The 18824-nt window shown below is 44.2% G+C and overlaps 1 protein-coding gene across 1 annotated transcript in view; it reads right to left on the minus strand.

The window, feature by feature from the left end:
* mdn1 (midasin AAA ATPase 1) overlaps positions 1 to 18824 on the minus strand; it is a 149334-nt gene that overhangs the window by 76846 nt on the left and 53664 nt on the right. Inside the window, exons 29-36 of the mRNA XM_060913949.1 lie at positions 14627 to 14765; positions 14402 to 14532; positions 14139 to 14277; positions 5859 to 5988; positions 5513 to 5776; positions 5204 to 5401; positions 4920 to 5128; positions 428 to 550 (exon numbers count right to left, since the gene is read on the minus strand). Coding sequence (XP_060769932.1) covers positions 428 to 550; positions 4920 to 5128; positions 5204 to 5401; positions 5513 to 5776; positions 5859 to 5988; positions 14139 to 14277; positions 14402 to 14532; positions 14627 to 14765 — 1333 coding nt within the window. The remainder of the gene's footprint in view (positions 1 to 427; positions 551 to 4919; positions 5129 to 5203; positions 5402 to 5512; positions 5777 to 5858; positions 5989 to 14138; positions 14278 to 14401; positions 14533 to 14626; positions 14766 to 18824) is intronic.

Consider the following 18824-nt stretch of genomic DNA (forward strand, 5'->3'; position numbering starts at 1 on the left):
AAGAAAGAAAGAAAGAAAGAAAGAGGAGTGGCCACAGGTACAAGAAAGAAAGAAAGAGGAGTGGCCACAGGTACAAGAAAGAAAGAAAGAGGAGTGGCCACAGGTACAAGAAAGAAAGAAAGAGGAGTGGCCACAGGTACAAGAAAGAAAGAAAGAGGAGTGGCCGCAGGTACAAGAAAGAAAGAAAGAGGAGTGGCCACAGGTACAAGAAAGAAAGAAAGAAAGAAAGAAAGAAAGAAGAGGAGTGGCCACAGGTACAAGAAAGAAAGAAAGAGGAGTGGCCACAGGTACAAGAAAGAAAGAAAGAGGAGTGGCCACAGGTACAAGAAAGAAAGAAAGAAAGCCTGCCTATTGCTTTATTGCTTGCTAGCCTGAACACAGCACCAGTTGCTGAGTCGTGGTTTGTGGTTCCACCTCATGCCGTTACCTCATCTAGTACAATCCAGTGTCCAGCTTTGAGCGCAGCCAGGACAGGCCCGTCACGCCACGCAAACTCTCCTCCTTTACCGCCCTCCACGGGAAGGTCTGTTCCAAACAGGTCCGTAACATCCTGAACAGAGTGGAGGGGGGAAACAGTCATCACTCCATAACGAGCCATTTGCACAGATCACGTGCATATCAACACTGCAATTTTGGCGAGTTTGAAGTTCAGGTATTTTAAAGAGGAACTTTTTTTTTTTTTAAATATTTCATTAAATAATATCAGAATGCATTTTTGATTGCTATTTTGTCACTGCTATAGCAAGTGTTTGAAATACACTATGGAATATATATCAGTCCGTATGTCAAAGCAACTGCCGTAAACGAGATTCATCGAGACCTGTGCGAGACATCGTAGGACGGAAGTAAAACGTACAGCGGAAATCAAAGCAAATGACATCTGCCAACGTTGCCAAAAGACGCGCGCGCCCTCTAAATAAAAACTCTATACAAAACATCCGACAAAATAATTTCCTCTCAAGCAGACTTCTTAAAAACCTTTCGATGGCTGCACGAATTGACTTTAATGTTTGTTTTTTTTGTAAAAAGTGCCGTCTTGCTGTCGAGGTCTAGAATAGCGCTTTAGACGTTTAATTTACTTCCTTGAACATTTCAGTGATATAATTTTCAAACTCTTTTGAACCGATCTTAAAAATTAAAAAAAATTTTTTTTTTTAAATCCAACAAATTTTAATGCTTTAAAGATGAAGAATGGAAACCAACCAGTGAAACGAGAGAAGCCATTTCTGAAAAATGCGATAATAATTCTTGGGGGAGAAAAAAAAAAAAAAGGATACGTTCTTACTATCACGTACTTTCATTCCAAATTTGGTTGCTTTTTTTTGTAATTTTTGGGGTTTTGTTTTCGAGTAAAGGTTTTGTTTCGTCCTCGGTTGGTTCAGCAACACGAGACGCTCCGCCATTTTGTTTTTCTCTACTCATGGTATATGAGCTGATAGCCTAGTGGTAGAGTAGCCAATCAGAGCGTCCGATTGCTCGTATCCGGTGAATGTGGATAGAATAAAACGTTTTATTCCTCTTCTACCACAACACGTACGCAATTTGTCACGTCTTCAAACTTGACAAGATTTACAATCAACAGCTGATCAATGAAAACACATTTTATTGGAAAAAAAAAAAATAAGCGCTTCAAACTTTGAGTGGAGTTTTTATTTCGTGCTCAGTCGGTTCAGCGACACGTGCCGCCATTTTGTTTTTCTCTCCTCATGGTAGATCAGCTGATTGGCTACTCTACTACTAGGCTATCAGTGTGCGCAAATGCTCATATCCGGCGAATGGGGATAGAATAATACTTTTTATAATGAGCAACTTAACATGGATAAAAAGTTCCATAAAAGGTGATGTGTGAACACCATCCACAGACTGAAGCATGGTGGTGGCAGCATCACACTGACCGTTACCCTGGAGCTCTTGGTTTCTTCGCTCATTACTTCCCTACACATCTTGCGATGGACTTTTGATGGACAGGCTTCTCCAGGTTGTTGTTTTTTTTCTTTAAAACAGGCGAATCATTTTGCAAACTATTCAAAGCAATTGAATATGGAATCAATTTTGTGCCAAAATGTTCATACAATACTTTTGAAATCTCTCATCTCATCTCATTATCTGTAGCCGCTTTATCCTTCTACAGGGTCGCAGGCAAGCTGGAGCCTATCCCAGCTGACTATGGGCGAAAGGCGGGGTACACCCTGGACAAGTCGCCAGGTCATCACAGGGCTGACACATAGACACAGACAACCATTCACACTCACATTCACACCTACGGTCAATTTAGAGTCACCAGTTAACCTAACCTGCATGTCTTTGGACTGTGGGGGAAACCGGAGCACCCGGAGGAAACCCACGCGGACACGGGGAGAACATGCAAACTCCGCACAGAAAGGCCCTCGCCGGCCCCGGGGCTCGAACCCAGGACCTTCTTGCTGTGAGGCGACAGCGCTAACCACTACACCACCGTGCCGCCCTACTTTTGAAATATCAAACAAAAACGACAAATCAAAATACAAAAAAAAAAAAAAAAAAAAGTGTCAAATTTTTTTAGACTGGCAAACAAATTATTTGTGTAATCGTGCAAAATATCAGTCTATTACTCTTCAGAAACCTTTTATTTTTGTTCCGCATCTTTCTCGGTTTTGTTTGGCGTAATTTATTTTGGTTGCGATTCCAGCTTTCTCGTTTGCGCTCCCTGACTTTTTGCTTGCAGTTTTGGCACAAACTTCCCGTGTGGGCGGGCTGTCCAGGAATGCATTCCTATTGGGTAACTTGTGTTTGACTGACAGCTCCGCTCAGCCATTCCCTACTCGGATTCTGGCGGACTGTTTGACGAGTGACCGATCCATTGATGGTAAACAAGGATCGAGTGGACTTCAGTGGCGACTATGATATTGAATTAATTCAACAAAGTGTAAGTGCGGGACAGATGTGTTGTATGTGTTGCAGTAGTACACATTATGCAGGTGTTTCGTGGCAAGTCAAATGTTAGCCTTCGCTCCACTACCCAATATAATAGCTGTCTTGCTAACGTTAAACACGCCTGCATAATGTGCACTACTGCAACACATACAGCACATTTGTCCCGCACTTACATTTTGTTGAATTAATTCAATATCATAGTCGCCACTGAAGTCCACTCGATCCTTGTTTACCGTCAATGGATCGGTCACTCGTCAAACAGTCCGCCAGAATCCGAGTAGGGAATGGCTGAGCGTAGCTGTCAGTCAAACACAAGTTAGCCAATGGGAATGCATTCCTGGACAGCCCACCCACACGTGAAGCTTGTGCCAAAACTGCAAGCAAAAAGTCAGGGAGCGCAAACGAGAAAGCTGGAATCGCAACCAAAATAAATTACGTCAAACAAAACCGAGAAAGACGCGGAACAAAAATAAAAGGTTTCTGAAGAGTAATAGACTGATATTTTGCACGATTACACGAATAATTTGTTTGCCAGTCTAAAAAAATTGACTTTTTTTTTGTATTTTGATTTGTCGTTTTTGTTTGATATTTCAAAAGTATTGTATGAACATTTTGGCACAAAATTGATTCCATAATTGAAAACCTTCTTATTGAGAATCAGCTTATGCTTCTTCAATTCTGATTCACTGAATGAATATTAATGTTTTTTTTTAAATCTGGAGTGATTTTAGACCTCGCCCGCGACGGAGGCGTTTGTTTCCATGTCTGTCATGTTTGTTTCCATCAATGCCGTTTGTTTCCATGTCTGTCTGTTAACAATCTAGCGTCTAGACGGTTGCACCGACTGACTTCAAATTTTCAGGGCAGGTAGGCAACGGTCCATAGATTACCTGATTACATTTTGGAGGTAATCGGGTCACGGTGAAGGTCAACCTTTCGGTCAAAACACCACGTTTTCCATTATAACTCAAAAACCGTTGCCGATAGACAGACATTTACTATTACAAGCGTGCAGGAACTCCCATATGGCCTTTCGTTTGGCACCATGACCAAGGTCATGGATTTTCACAGAGCTGGAACTTGAAAACGGTAGACAGATATTTAGCATTATCAGCTTCTAGGAAGTGTGCCATATGGGCTTTCGTTGGGCACCTTGAAAGGTCATGGGCTTTCACAGGGCTGTAACTTTAAAATGGTTCATGACAGCCGGATGTTCACGGTTATCAATGTATACGAAGTCTCGTATGGGCTTTCAGTTGCCGCCATGACCTTTGACCTTGAATGGCTTTGGAAGGTCAAACTCAAGGTCATGGACTTTCGTAGGACTCTAACCTGACAGCTGACGATTGAGAAATATTACCGTTATCGACAAAATAAGTGCTGCCGGGCGAGGTTTGTTTTGCCTGGCAACACTTGTGGTTTGACTTGTAAAGCGCTATATAAAAGTAATAAATTATTATTATGGGATATTTTCAGTTGATTGAAGAAACGTAACCCAAGTCAAACTCACGTCCAGGTTCTAACCTGGCTTATGTAAACTACTATAACATACGCGGTTTTGAGCAAAAAATAAATAACTCGAGTGAAAGGTTTATTTTCGCAGATGAAGTTGCATACTGGCGGCACGGTGGTGTAGTGGTTAGCGCTGTCGCCTCACAGCAAGAAGGTCCGGGTTCGAGCCCTGGGGCCGGCGAGGGCCTTTCTGTGTGGAGTTTGCATGTTCTCCCCGTGTCCGCGTGGGTTTCCTCCGGCTGCTCCGGTTTCCCCCACAGTCCAAAGACATGCAGGTTAGGTTAACTGGTGACTCTAAATTGACCGTAGGTGTGAATGTGAGTGTGAATGGTTGTCTGTGTCTATGTGTCAGCCCTGTGATGACCTGGCGACTTGTCCAGGGTGTACCCCGCCTTTCGCCCGTAGTCAGCTGGGATAGGCTCCAGCTTGCCTGCGACCCTGTTGAACAGGATAAAGCGGCTAGAGATAATGAGATGAGATGAGAAGTTGCATACTGTCTGCTCAGAGAGGTTTATTCTGATGAGCTGGTTCCCCGAGGCCTTGGCGAGCGCAGCCACCAGACTGGTCTTGCCCACTCCGGGTGAACCCTCCAGCAGGACGGGTCTCTGGAGTTTCAGCGCCCGTAAGATCCTCATGGTATTCACTGCTGTGGTGCCTGCACCCAGGGAGTAGTCCAACAGAATGCGGCTTTCGCTCTCGGGATCTGGGGGAACAAAACGTTTAAATATTTTACGTGACTGGAAAGACGACAGTGGCGATCGTAACGAGCGTTGCTCACCAGCTACGATGTAGAAAGGCTCGATCCCAAAGAAGTCGTCCCCCCAGCGCGGCTCTCTGACCAGCCTGGTGTCGTAAACCTTCAGAGCCTCCTGCATTTTCTCGTCTAACTTCGTGATCCTGCGTAGCTTCCTCTCCAGAAAAGCCAGACACGCCTTCCTCGCCGTCGTGACGTTCTCTGCTGCCGACGCTGTCGTCCCTGACGACCAGAAAGCGCCGTTATAAAAGCAAGGCCGTGTTGGAAAAAAAAAAAAAAGACCTGGATGCACAAAATATTTTGGATATGTTGTTTTTTCCCCTCGGCGCTTACCTGATCCGAGCCCGTCGATGTAAACGAGGCAGGCGGCGTGGATGAAGGCCGTGACCGTGTCCAGCCTCTGGTCCCATTCTGGCTCCTGCATCTCCTCCAGACCCATGAAGTTGCTCGCATCCCGATCCTCATCCTTCTCGCACACAGCGTTCAGGAAGTCCACCCAAGACAGGATGTCCCTTACGCTCAGGATGCATCGTCTCCCAAACTCCTGATTGGTTAGCCAGTTGATGAAGTCCAACATGAGCTCGGCGATGTCCTTGCCTGGAAAACAAGATGATGGACGAGTCTCAGGTATTACCAGCGAAGCTGATCAAAACCACTGAATTCTCAAATCCCCACCCACCTTGGTGGTCGTGCTGGTCGAAAGAAAGCCCTGCTCGCAAGTTGTGCTGGATGATCTTCATTAGATCGCTGCGGCTGTTAGATTGAGGACACCAGATCTCCGTGAACCTGTTCCTCAATGCCGGAGAAAGCTGGACGTACAAAAAGTGACATTTTAAGCATGTGATCGATTTTTTTTTCCCCGCTCCGTCTAAAGCAGGGTTCTTGCAGGATTCAGGAAGTTCAATTTTAGACCTTTTTTAGACTTTTTAAGACCATTATGAAACATTTTTTAGACCAACACGAAGCATTACAACCTGCCCTACCCCCGCCCTTCCCGAAAAAAGACAATCGAGTTCAATTCTCAAAACAGTCATTTGTATTGGTAAACTGACTATCAGGGATACAAACTGATTGTGTGCTTATTTATGTCATATGGCAACATTAGTACATTATGTCACATAGCAACAAAAGTACAAGACAATAGAGTGATAAAGGGCATTTGTGCAGTAAATGCAGTCTGTAGGGGTTTGATTTTTTCCCCTAACTGCAACAGAACTCATTTAAACTTTTGGTTAGTGGTGTTCTGGTAATAAAACAGCGTTATTATATAATGCACTGTTGTCAGATGATGACTTTCTTGATTGCTCATGTGAACCCCATGCTGCAAACCACAGCATCGCAGACCTCCACTTGCTGTAGCAACCATTTCAACCATATTACCAGTAAAAATGCATACACATCTTTTAAAACTAATAGTTAAAACATACAGTGGTGCTTGAAAGTTTGTGAACCCTTTAGAATTTTCTATATTTCTGCATAAATATGACCTAAAACATCATCAGATTTTCACACAAGTCCTAAAAGTAGATAAAGAGAACCCAGTTAAACAAATGAGACAAAAATATTATACTTGGTCATTTATTTATTGAGGAAAATGATCCAATATTACATATCTGTGAGTGGCAAAAGTATGTGAACCTTTGCTTTCAGTATCTGGTGTGACCCCCTTGTGCAGCAATAACTGCAACTATACGTTTCCGGTAACTGTTGATCAGTCCTGCACACCGGCTTGGAGGAATTTTAGCCCGTTCCTCCGTACAGAACAGCTTCAACTCTGGGATGTTGGTGGGTTTCCTCACATGAACTGCTCGCTTCAGGTCCTTCCACAACATTTCAACTGGATTAAGGTCAGGACTTTGACTTGGCCATTCCAAAACATTAACTTTATTCTTCTTTAACCATTCTTTGGTAGAATGACTTGTGTGCTTAGGGTCGTTGTCTTGCTGCACGACCCACCTTCTCTTGAGATTCAGTTCATGGACAGATGTCCTGACATTTTCCTTTAGAATTCGCTGATATAATTCAGAATTCATTGTTCCATCAACAATGGCAAGCCGTCCTGGCCCAGATGCAGCAAAACAGGCCCAAACCATGATACTACCACCACCATGTTTCACAGATGGGATAAGGTTCTTATGCTGGAATGCAGTGTTTTCCTTTCTCCAAACATAACACTTCTCATTTAAACCAAAAAGTTCTATTTTGTTCTCATCCATCCACAAAACATTTTTCCAATAGCCTTCTGGCTTGTCCATGTGATCTTTAGCAAACTGCAGACGAGCAGCAATGTTCTTTTTGGAGAGCAGTGGCTTTCTCCTTGCAACCCTGCCATGCACACCATTGTTGTTCAGTGTTCTCCTGATGGTGGACTCATGAACATTAACATTAGCCAATGTGAGAGAGGCCTTCAGTTGCTTAGAAGTTACCCTGGGGTCCTTTGTGACCTCGCCGACTATTACACGCCTTGCTCTTGGAGTGATCTTTGTTGGTCGACCACTCCTGAGGAGGGTAGCAATGGTCTTGAATTTCCTCCATTTGTACACAATCTGTCTGACTGTGGATTGGTGGAGTCCAAACTCTTTAGAGATGGTTTTGTAACCTTTTCCAGCCTGATGAGCATCAACAACGCTTTTTCTGAGGCCCTCAGAAATCTCCTTTGTTCGTACCGTGATACACTTCCACAAACACGTGTTGTGAAGATCAGACTTTGATAGATCCCTGTTCTTTAAGTAAAACTGGGCGCCCACTCACACCTGATTGTCATCCCACTGATTGAAAACACCAGACTCTAATTTCACCTTCAAATTAACTGCTAATCCTAGAGGTTCACATACTTTTGCCACTCACAGATATGTAATATTGGATCATTTTCCTCAATAAATAAATGAGCAAGTATAATATTTTTGTCTCATTTGTTTAACTGGGTTCTCTTTATCTACTTTTAGGACTTGTGTGAAAATCTGATGATGTTTTAGGTCAAATTTATGCAGAAATATAGAAAATTCTAAAGGGTTCACAAACTTTCAAGCACCACTGTACGTAGTAGCCCCGTAGCACACTTGCTTCCAGTTAAACAGCAAACTCACGCAAGGCGGCAGCGATTTACCAATGAAATCAAGTCATACCTTGTGAGAGGTATACAAGGGAGACAGCAGGTTTTTAAGCAGTAGCGGAGCAAACAGGGGCCATTTGAGACAGAGGTGTAAAATCATTGCAAAATATGAATGCAAAAATACTAAATACTAAATAATAAAGCCAGGAAAGACACACCATTGGGGAGAGAATAATATATTTAAAAAAAAAAAAAAAGAGCACTGTTAGAAAGCTGAATACGCTGACTGGACTCATGCGCTCCATGCTGTCATGGTAACGTTGATGACATGTAATGTGCACGCTAAGATTGTCTACAGTGTGAAAGCTCTCCGCGCTAATATGAGCGGCTATTTAACCAACCGTTCCAGCCCAACACAGCTCCTTTTAGCGATAGTGTGCTTCAGCCTATTGCTCGCGGAACATTCTCATTTTTCATACTTACGGCGGTGCTTGAAAGTTTGTGAACCCTTTAGAATTTTCTATATTTCTGCATAAATATGACCTAAAACATCAGATTTTCACATAAGTCCGAAAAGTAGATCAAGAGAACCCAGTTAAACAAATGAGACAAAAAATATTATACTTGGTCGTTTATTTATTGAGGAAAATGAGCCAATATTACATATCTGTGAGTGGCAAAAGTATGTGAACCTCGTTACTCACTATTATTCGACGCGCTATCCACACTCTTCATTGCACTGCCAACACAACCGCTAACCTTCTCTGACTGCCACAGACTGCATAAACTCGGCGGGAACTCAGAAGGTAGAACTACGGTAGGCATAGTGGACAAACTGGACCGTTGCATACTTGCCGCGATCATCGGTGATTGAAGGTTTTAGCAGGCAGACAACAACGCAACCGGCACATTTTTTATTAACGTTTTGCAGGCACTTCTAGGAACGGACTGAGCGGATGTAAGAATTTTAGACTTGGATAAATTAAATTTTAGACCTGGGATGAAAATATGTGTGTTTTTTAGACATTTTAAGGCCTAAAATTTAACTTTCTGAATTTTAGACTTTTTTAGACCCCGTGGGAACCCTGTAAAGACTAGAATCATTGCTCGGTCATCGTACGCCTCAGTGAACCAGTTCGGTTTCAAATATTTCTTCGAGGCGCTCCTGATACATCAGGTTCACAAGAACATGACGTCGCACCAACTTCTAATCGGTTCATCTTTGCATCCAACTGAACGTTTCTACCAAATTTGAAGACGTTCGGCAGTGTTTCTCAAAGTGGGTCGGGTGCCCCCCTAGTAGGGCGCGGAGGTACTGCGGCGGGGGGGGGCGTGAAATCGGAAGTTTTTTTTTTCTTTTTTGCATATTTAATACTTTTCTGTTTTGCCATTAAGTTAACACATTCACTCTCAATGTATTCACTGATTGTCCTAAACATCTTTAAAGAACCTTAGACAGGAAACGAACCCATCTGCACTCGACTGCATTCTTAACACCGGCCGCCTTTCCTTAGAGTTCACAATGAAGGACTGGCTCATTGCTATCAGGATCTCTTTAAATTTTGTGAAGACGCGGTTTGCGTTTCATTTGGGCTTTTTTTTTAGGGGTGGGCTTGAAGTTGGCTTCTGCTCTGCCGATGATTTGGAGGTTTGAAAAGTGATTCTGATGGCAAATCTCTCTTTAGCTCGCTCGCTACTCTTACACCAGTTACAACAAAATACATGCCATCTCTCTCGCTCCCCGTGTTCTCTTCTCTCCACCATGGTTGCTTGTGGATTTTAGCTGGCGCACACACACACTCGCAATACTGTTTGGATGCTTGAAACACAGCAGCATGCCTCGAACTTTTTTTTTTCGTTTCCGTTTGAGAGTACGTCGTGCGCGTTCTGGCTGCCGCTTCTCACCAGAGCTTTTATTATATTATTTTTAATTTTCTTTTTCTATTTTCTTTTTTTTAATTTTTTTTTCCTGTGTGTTTGTGTGGTTTGATGTTTGAGTGTTTTTGTCTGCCGGTTGTGGTGTAGCTCCGGACCCAGTTTTGGGCGTCGGTTCCCTCCAGGCCTTGGTTCACTGTGGGTGATGCCTGCGCTCCCAGCTATGGACTGCAGTGAGCTCGTTGCTCATTTTACATCGTGGTTGTCCAGCGCTCTGTGCTTTAACGCTTGGCGTGATGTTCCGAGCGATGTTGCTCGGTGGCGTCGCGGCGGCTGTGCAGGCGGTTTGGGACACACCAGCGCTCTGCGTGGCGGAGCTTCTCTGCTCGCTTTGTGGATCCATGGCATGGTATTTGAGCGATGTTACTGACGGCGTCACGGCGGCGGTGCTAGAGATGTGGGACTCGTTTTCGCGCGCCTTTGGGTGGGACTGTGGCTGCTACACCACGAGAATTACATCCTGACCCCTACTTGGTGGACTTTTTACTTTTATTATTTTTTTTTTATTTTTTTTTTTCTTTGTCTATAATTGTAAAGCGTCCTTGGGTTTCTTGAAAGGCGCTATATAGACCCCTTCGCAGTAAACGTCATTCATACACAAGAGGAAATTGCGCGCGCAGCCTGGATTCAAAAAAGACTCAGCGATGCCTAGTTGTTGTGTTGTCGGGTGTCAGAATCGTAGCAGTGATGGGGTTAAAATGTACAGAATTCCAGCAGGATCTCACCCATTCCCAAAAAAATCGCCGACGTCTATGACTACAAGCCATCAAACGTGTAGACTGGGATGAAAGCACCATCAAAAATGCGCGGGTTTGCAGCGCCCACTTCATCACAGGTAAGATCAGGCTATTTATTAAATCTTTTTTATTCTTTCTAGTCTTCGTTTATTGATGTAGCAAAATACTTTGGTAACGTTTGTCTGATTAGCTGGGTCATAGTTACACAATGTAATGAATATTGTTAGCATGTTAACTTCGCTTTGCATGCAATTTTGTTTGTAGGAGAGGTCTCGCTTGACTCAAGCAGTCCAGATTTTGTGCCATCATTATTTGCGTATGCCGAAAATCACAATTTTAAAGCAAGGATGGAAAGGTAAAATTGTGTGCCCTCACTCTAAATGCCAACTTACGTTGACTGCTCTAACCTAGCTCCCGCCCCGTTCAGTTTCATTTCTGCTCTCTGCCTCTCGCTTTTTACGCAGCTCTGATTTCTCTTAGCTGCACTCTTTACCTTTCATGCCATTACCTCCTGCAAATTGCTGTTTAGTGTTGGGATTTGCTGTTGTAGCTAAAGCCACATTGCCATCACATCACTGGCATAATTTGATTAAAACAAAATGAATATGAGTGTCCCATTGTTAATCAAGTTGTACATGCCCGCACATAACAATCATATGCGTCTAAAGACTTGTAGGCATGACGGTTTTCGTGGGTGTACAGTGAAGTCTTGTCAGTAAGGTACGAGTATATATCTGGCCATTGTATACCAGGGAACTTACTAACATCGTCCGTCCACTCTTTAATTAAATGCGGATCCGGTAGGCGATGTCCACTTGTTAGAGTTAACTTCTTTATGTAGCATTCTCGATCTTGTAACGATAATTGTTTTGCATAATCTGACAGCTCATAATGCCGGTCTATGGGCAGCGCCATTGTTTCTGAGTCCAGGCTGCGTGTAGCCTGGGCCGCCCATCCTAAGCGTGACGCAACACGAGGGCCTGTTGCGAGCTTAGTCTGGCCAGGCAAGCTATCTCCAGCTCTTCCAAGCTCCCGAAAAATCGGGAGCCAATCAACTTTGGGCATCTCCAACGGCCCTGGGTAGAGGCGTGTTCAAGGCACTGACGTAGTAGAACTGCGACCGGAAGCCATAGATTGTTTACAGAATCTATGCCGGAAGCGCTTCATTCACTAGAAACATTACGAACATGGAGCAAGTTCTCACTGAAAACGGAGCAAAGAGCAGCCCTGGAGGTATTTATTGAAAGGAAGGACGTTTTCGCCTTGCTCCCGACCGGCTTCGGTAAGAGTTTAATCTACCGGTTAGCCCCGTCGCGTCGCATACGTCAGAGGAAAGAGTGATGTGATTGGTTTAAGCTTCGTCACAGCCTTTTCTGGCTTCGACCAGTAGCAAACTGAGGCATTTCAGGGAGGCGGGTCAACCACGCGCTTTGGGAAACGGTTGGGCTTAATATCTTTGCCAGACCAAATGCTCGCAGAGCTTTGAAGTCGCGTTAGCTAGACTAGGCTGCGCGCGCATCCTGGCAACGGTCGGTTTGTTTACAAACATGCGAAGGGGTCTATAAATTTAACTTATTATTACTATTATTATCATGATTCTGACTGTTATTCTCTCGCCCACTCTTAATTTACCACAAAATTAAACATGCCATATCGTCTCTCTCTCTCTCTCTCTCACACTCCCCTCCCAATGCTAATCGAACGTCTGTCAGCTGTCAATGTCAACGCGGTGCGAGCGCGAGGGGGAAACACGACTCGTCGCTCTGCTTTGAAGTGTGTTCAGTTTCGACAGTCCAACAGGAAAGTTCTGGGTGCCTTCTTTGGCCGCCTGACAGCCAGTAAAACTCAAGTGCAGAAAGCTGCAGGTTTGTCGTCAACAAGCCATAATCTGCACAAGAGTGGCGCCTGTTAGGTAAAGACGCACGAGGGAGCAAAGAGAGGAAGAGGATCTCTGTGCTGACTAGCTCTGTGCTCCATTATGAAGAGTGCTCTTGGAAATAATAGGCCTACTATGAAATGTGAATACTGTGAGAAACAAAAGCCTCAGCTTTTTCCAACGAATTATAAACAGCATTTTGAAATGAATAAGTTTTGCATGTGAAACAAAATTTGGGCTTAAAAAAAACTAGTGCTGTCAAGCGATTAAAATATTTAATCGCGATTAATGTCGCGACTGTCATAGTTAACTCGTGATTAATCGCAATTTAATCGCACATTTTTGTCACACGAAAAACCATTGTAATTCTCTTACCAGCATAAAAAAGTGAATGGGCTTGTTTTGTACCAATGTTTTTCTTATTGCAAAGCATAACACGTCTTGACACAGCCACTGCTAACTGAAACCTAAGCTGAGCACCGTGGCTCTTCGTCCCGAGACTAACAAGAGAACCATGAGTGAAGTGATCTACTGCTTGAGTTAGTCTATCAGAGAGACGGGTTACACAGTGACGGTAGGCTTGACATGCTTGATTATAATATAAAGTACACTATTATATTAAGTTTAAGTTGTTCGTTGATAAATATTGCATTGAATCTGATCTTTACTGTTTCAGCTCACTTAACACATTTTGTACTTTTACACTTTCTGCCTGTTGATGCGTCGCGCTGTCCAATCAGAGGCGGCCAAATTTGCATATTACAGGAAGGATTTCTGGGATAGCATTGAGTTTACAGTTCAGAGGGATCTGGCTTCTTTAGACGCTGTCTTCTTAAAACTGAATCAATATTTAAAAAGAGCCAAATGAGCCAGTCTTTTGAACGGCTCTTTTCAAAGAACGGATCACAAAGATGCGGATCCCATCAAAGAGCCGTAAATCCCATCTCTACTAGCGCACCCGGCCCGCGCTGGTTCTTTGGGGGGGGGCAGAGGACTCTGGCTGTGCGGGGCGTGGCTAGCTGCTAGCGTTTTTCTAAACAAAGTCTCTGTTCCAAGTTCCTGGCAGTTTCAAAAGCTTATGAAAAACCTACATCATGTCACAGAGCGTTAATCTCGCGATAAAAAAATTATCGCCGTTAAAATTGAGTCAAGTTAACGCGTTAATAACGCAACATTTTTGACAGCACCAAAAAAAACCTTTTTTTTTTTTTTTTAACATTTTGCTAGACAAGTGGAGCGCGGACAAATACCCTTCCTCTGAAGTGGGGAATGGCAGAAAAAGTTTGAGAACCACTGCCTTAAGGTACGCTCAAGATACTGCGTTCACGAAAACGCGGTCAACTTTTTCTCAAAACATACCTCTTTCTTGCCAAAGTCTCCACCGGGGTTCATCGTGGCAACCAGTCGAAATTTCTTCCCGGCAATGATGAGCTCAACGTCGTCGTCGTCGCCGCTGCCTTTCTCTGCCAGGACCAGGGATTTCTCCGTCTCCAGGACGCTGCAGAGAGCCAGGGAACGCGGGAGGGAAAATGAAAAAACGCAGACGCGGGTTGAGGAGGAGAAAAGGAAGTTGCCGGAGCGTGTATCTGGTTTGATTGTGCGTGTGCGTGCATTTCACCGACCTGTTGAGCCTCTCCAAAACGGAGTCGTCGGCCAGGGAGATCTCGTCCATCAGAAACACTCCTTCCTGTTTCATCGCGAGCACCAGGGGTCCGTCGCGCCATTCGAACAAACGGCCGTCTTCGGCGTCCGACTTTAGAAGTCGAATAAAAAGCCCGTTAAAACTAAAAACGCTCACGCTGGTTTATAATTTCTTGCTCTCGTGAACAGCGTCGTGTCCGTCTTACCTGCCCTGTTCCGATGTGACGGACCGGCCGCAAACCACCCAAGAAGTCGGAGGTCTCCATGTGCAGATGGCAATTCACTGCGAAAAACTTCTGGCCGGCCAGAGCAGCAAACAGCTGGCATATTGTGGTCTTACCACACCTAAAGGAACACCATTTAGACAACCTGATCCTTCAAGCGTTTTCTATACACTTCATAAATAAAGCTCAGTCATCATGGAGTACCGAAAGAAAAACGGTGACTCGGGTCCAGCTTTGCATGAAATGAAAGAACTGCTGGGTTTCAGGTCACGTGACTTTCCTTAGCGGAAGGTTTTACCGGAAGTGAACTAGCTGGTGGTCTAAACGGCTGCCGTGGTGCAAACAACTAGCGATGACTTATCAGAGTACGCCACTGCTGGCTTTAGATACATTCAGAAGATTGCTATGTGCGATGGAGTACAGTCTGGGAAAGAAGGATTTGCAGGGATGAGAGTGGGCGGTCACCAAAAAAAAAAAGCAGAAAACAAGATATTTTTAAGTTCGTTTCTTAGACAAGGATTTTAAGCTCGTTACCTTGTTGACAGTTTCGGCGTGAAACTTCCGCCTTCCTCAGAATTGTCACCAGACGTCAGGTGGTGACGTGCCTTATCAGCTGATGTTACGTTACGGAGGCGTGAACGTCCTGTCCGATTTGACAGGTAGTCCATGCCTCCTGCTGTCAGGTCGCTCCCCCAGGACGGCTCGTACGCTCCCTCATCCCGGTTTATCGTACTTTCTGCCCGCTTGCGTATCTCCACTGCCTCTAAAATCCAACGCTGGAATCTATTTTCTTCAGCGCGAATGACTCTGGCCTCTTCCCAATTCATTATGTGATTTTGTCGTTTGCAGTGGTCTGAAATGGCTGATTTTAGGTTTTCTTGGTTTGCTTTTTCTTTTTCGGATCTTGTGAGTCTTTTTGTTGTTTCTTTCTCACATTCTATTTGGTGTTCTTTCCTTCGTGTATGGAAGCATCTGCCCGTTTCACCAATATAGACTTTATTACATGAACGGCAAGGGATTTCATAGATGACGTTGCATTTATTGTCCGGTTTTATTTTGTCTTTGGGGTGAACTAGCAGCTGTCGGAGGTTCTTGTATGGTTTGACCGGGGTGTTGATATGGTATTTCCTCATGGATCGTTGAATGCATTCTGTGACTCCTTTTATGTATGGTAGTGTGACAAAACCCCGGGTTGTTTTTTCGGTGTTTTTTCTTGTTTGTTTCCTTTATTTTTGTGTCTGTAGTTTCCCTTTTCGGATTGCCCACGGTGGATATTGGCAGTTTTTTAATGCCTGTTGGATGTGTTGGTCCTCCTCCTGTCTATCTTTCTCCTCCGTGATGTTCTGTGTTCGGTCGTATAGTGTTCTGATTACTGACATTTTATGACATTTCCTGGGGGAGCGACCTGACAGCAGGAGGCGTGGACTACCTGTCAAATCGGACAGGACGTTCACGCCTCCGTAACGTAACATCAGCTGATAAGGCACATCACCACCTGACGTCTGGTGACAATTCTGAGGAAGGCGGAAGTTTCACGCCGAAACCGCCAACAAGGTAACGAGCTTAAAATCCTTGTCTAAGGCCGAATCCCATTTCACCCCTTGGACCAACCCCTTGGCCCTTCCCCTCCATTTTGCGCGTTCACGTGAAGGGGTAGGGGTATCCCAATCCCAGTTAACGCGGAGGGGTAGGGGAAGGGGTAGGGCTTCTGTACCCCTCCAAACGGAGATTTTCCTGGAGCTGACTCCGAACGAAGGGGTTTGAGTGATTTCCCACAATGCCATGCGGATTTCAGCGAGATTTCATGCGGATTTCAGAAAGATGGCGGTTCCCGCGGCGAAAGATTGTCATAAATGTATTTTCTCCATTATTTACGTGTTTTAAGTTGTTATCCAGAGGAAACACGCCGCTTGATTCGCTTTCGAGCTGAGAATGAGCAGCGATTTCTGAAATCCAAGCTGCTGCTAAAAAGCTTTGGGAGTGAGTATTGTTTTCGGTTGCTTGACTGCGTACGTTTTGTTCTGTTATTCTCGCTTTTATTGTTTACATGAGTGTTCTGACACCTCATTCTGTCGGATGTGGTGCACGAAGCGCCAAAGATATCCCATTCAGTGGTGTTAGTTAACAAATCACACCCTGCCAGCAGAGATTTCTGGTTCTGCCTCTGGCTCTGACTGTAGCGGCTGGTCGCAGCCAATGACGCATTAAGTAAACGCTGACGGAGGTACGCGATGACGTATGCGATCGTTGAAGGGCTATCCCAATACGTAGGGGTTGAATTTCAAGCCCTATCCCTTGTAGCTCAGTTTCAAGGGGAAGGGCCAAGGGGAAGGGGGAGGGGAAGGGGGAGGGGTAGAAATTAGAATTGCGATTGGGCCTAAGAAACGAACTTAAAAATACTTAGTCAGACATAATGAACTTCCACTATATACAGAAAACAAGACGGCGCCCGAAGCCGGGGGTCTGGGAGGGATACCCCGCCAGGAAAATTTTGAAAAATAAGGCCTTACAAACCACTTTTCCTGCAATCTGAGCTGTAGTAGATAAAAAATCGGTTGTCTTTTTTATATATTTACATGAAAATGTTTCAAATCAATAGGAGTATTGTTTGAATTCAAAATAAAATCACATTCTACATTCAAGGGTATGGTTATAATTTATGATCAACAAAAATGACAAACTAAATTCACATTAAACGTAAGTTTTATTAAATTATCAAAATGCTCATATATTAAATAACATTTCTTAGGGAGAAAAGGCCAGTCACCCGATGTCCTCATTAGTTGCATATGATTTCAGAAAGTCTTTTGAAATATTTAAGTTTTCAAAACTGTCAGCATTAATTCAGATTTACTGACCATCATATACATGTTCAATGTATTAAATCAAACGAATGCTGAGTTTATGGGATAATGTCTATGTACACTTTATACAATTATTTATAGTTCACAGTCACTTCTCATTTTCATTTAATCATTTCCACTTCTTTTTCAGCCTTTTGGCCAAAGACAAAAGCTCGTCAGTCCTCTCTGTTTTTTATACCCGCATCGATTTCACGTACCTTCGCTTCGTCTCGCTTGTCAGTTGTATTCGGCATTTTGAGTAAAAAAGCCGATACGAAAGAGAAACGTATTTTTGAAGAGCAGTGACGATGAACATGTGCAAGTTTCGATAAAATAGAACAGATGCGGGTTCTTTTGTAAGAACTGTTACGATTGGCTTTTGTTCTCTCTCACGCTCTTGTAAGAACCAGGGCTGTGAAATAGAAATGACAAAATCCGAGGAAACAATTTTAGCAGGGGGTCTGGAGCCGGGGGCCCACAGGGCCCCAGAAGCTGAACAGATTTTGTGTATACTGATAGATTTGAAGCATCTCCTGAAAGCAAATATTTTCTCAACCATGCCATTTAATTTGAACTGTTTATTATTATTATTATAAATTGAATATATAAATGTGAATGTGGCAGCGGGGGCGTGGTCAAGCGCCGGTCTGTGACAGGAGGGCGGAGTCAGGGAAGGTAAGTGGCAGAATCACTACACCTGACATCAATTAACCTGTGTTTGTGTGTCTTCCCAGTGACCGCGCCCTACTTAAGGAGGGAGAGCGAGAGCAGAGGAGCTCATCCCCGAACTAGACACTGGTTGTGTGCGTCTGTTCGAGTGAAAGATTGTTCACTGAAAAGTGTGGCAATAAAGCCCTGTTGCGAACCTGATCTCTGTCCTGCCGTCCTCTGTGCTCCGCCCACGCATAGTGAACCGTTACAGTGAACAAGATGGTCTACCTGGTAATCTATAGTTCAACAGCTTCAATTTCACCAATTCCGCATGTTTTTTTTCCTTTAACATGGTCAACCAAACGCATTCTTCCACCAGAACCGTACTTCACATCCTGATGGCACAAGATGCAGTAAGCTTTCCCTGGTTCTTTTATCTTCCGTATGTGCTCATTCAGGGCAGCACGGTGGTGTAATGATTAGCGCTGTCACCTCACAGCAAGAAGGTCCGGGTTCGAGCCCCGTGGCCGGCGAGGGCCTTTCTGTGCGGAGTTTGCATGTTCTCCCCGTGTCCGCGTGGGTTTCCTCCGGGTGCTCTGGTTTCCCCCACAGTCCAAAGACATGCAGGTTAGGTTAACTGGTGACTCTAAATTGAGCGTAGGTGTGAATGTGAGTGTGAATGGTTG

This window comes from Neoarius graeffei, chromosome 2 (genome assembly GCF_027579695.1).
Source record: "Neoarius graeffei isolate fNeoGra1 chromosome 2, fNeoGra1.pri, whole genome shotgun sequence".
NCBI classification, from domain to species: Eukaryota; Metazoa; Chordata; class Actinopteri; order Siluriformes; family Ariidae; genus Neoarius; species Neoarius graeffei.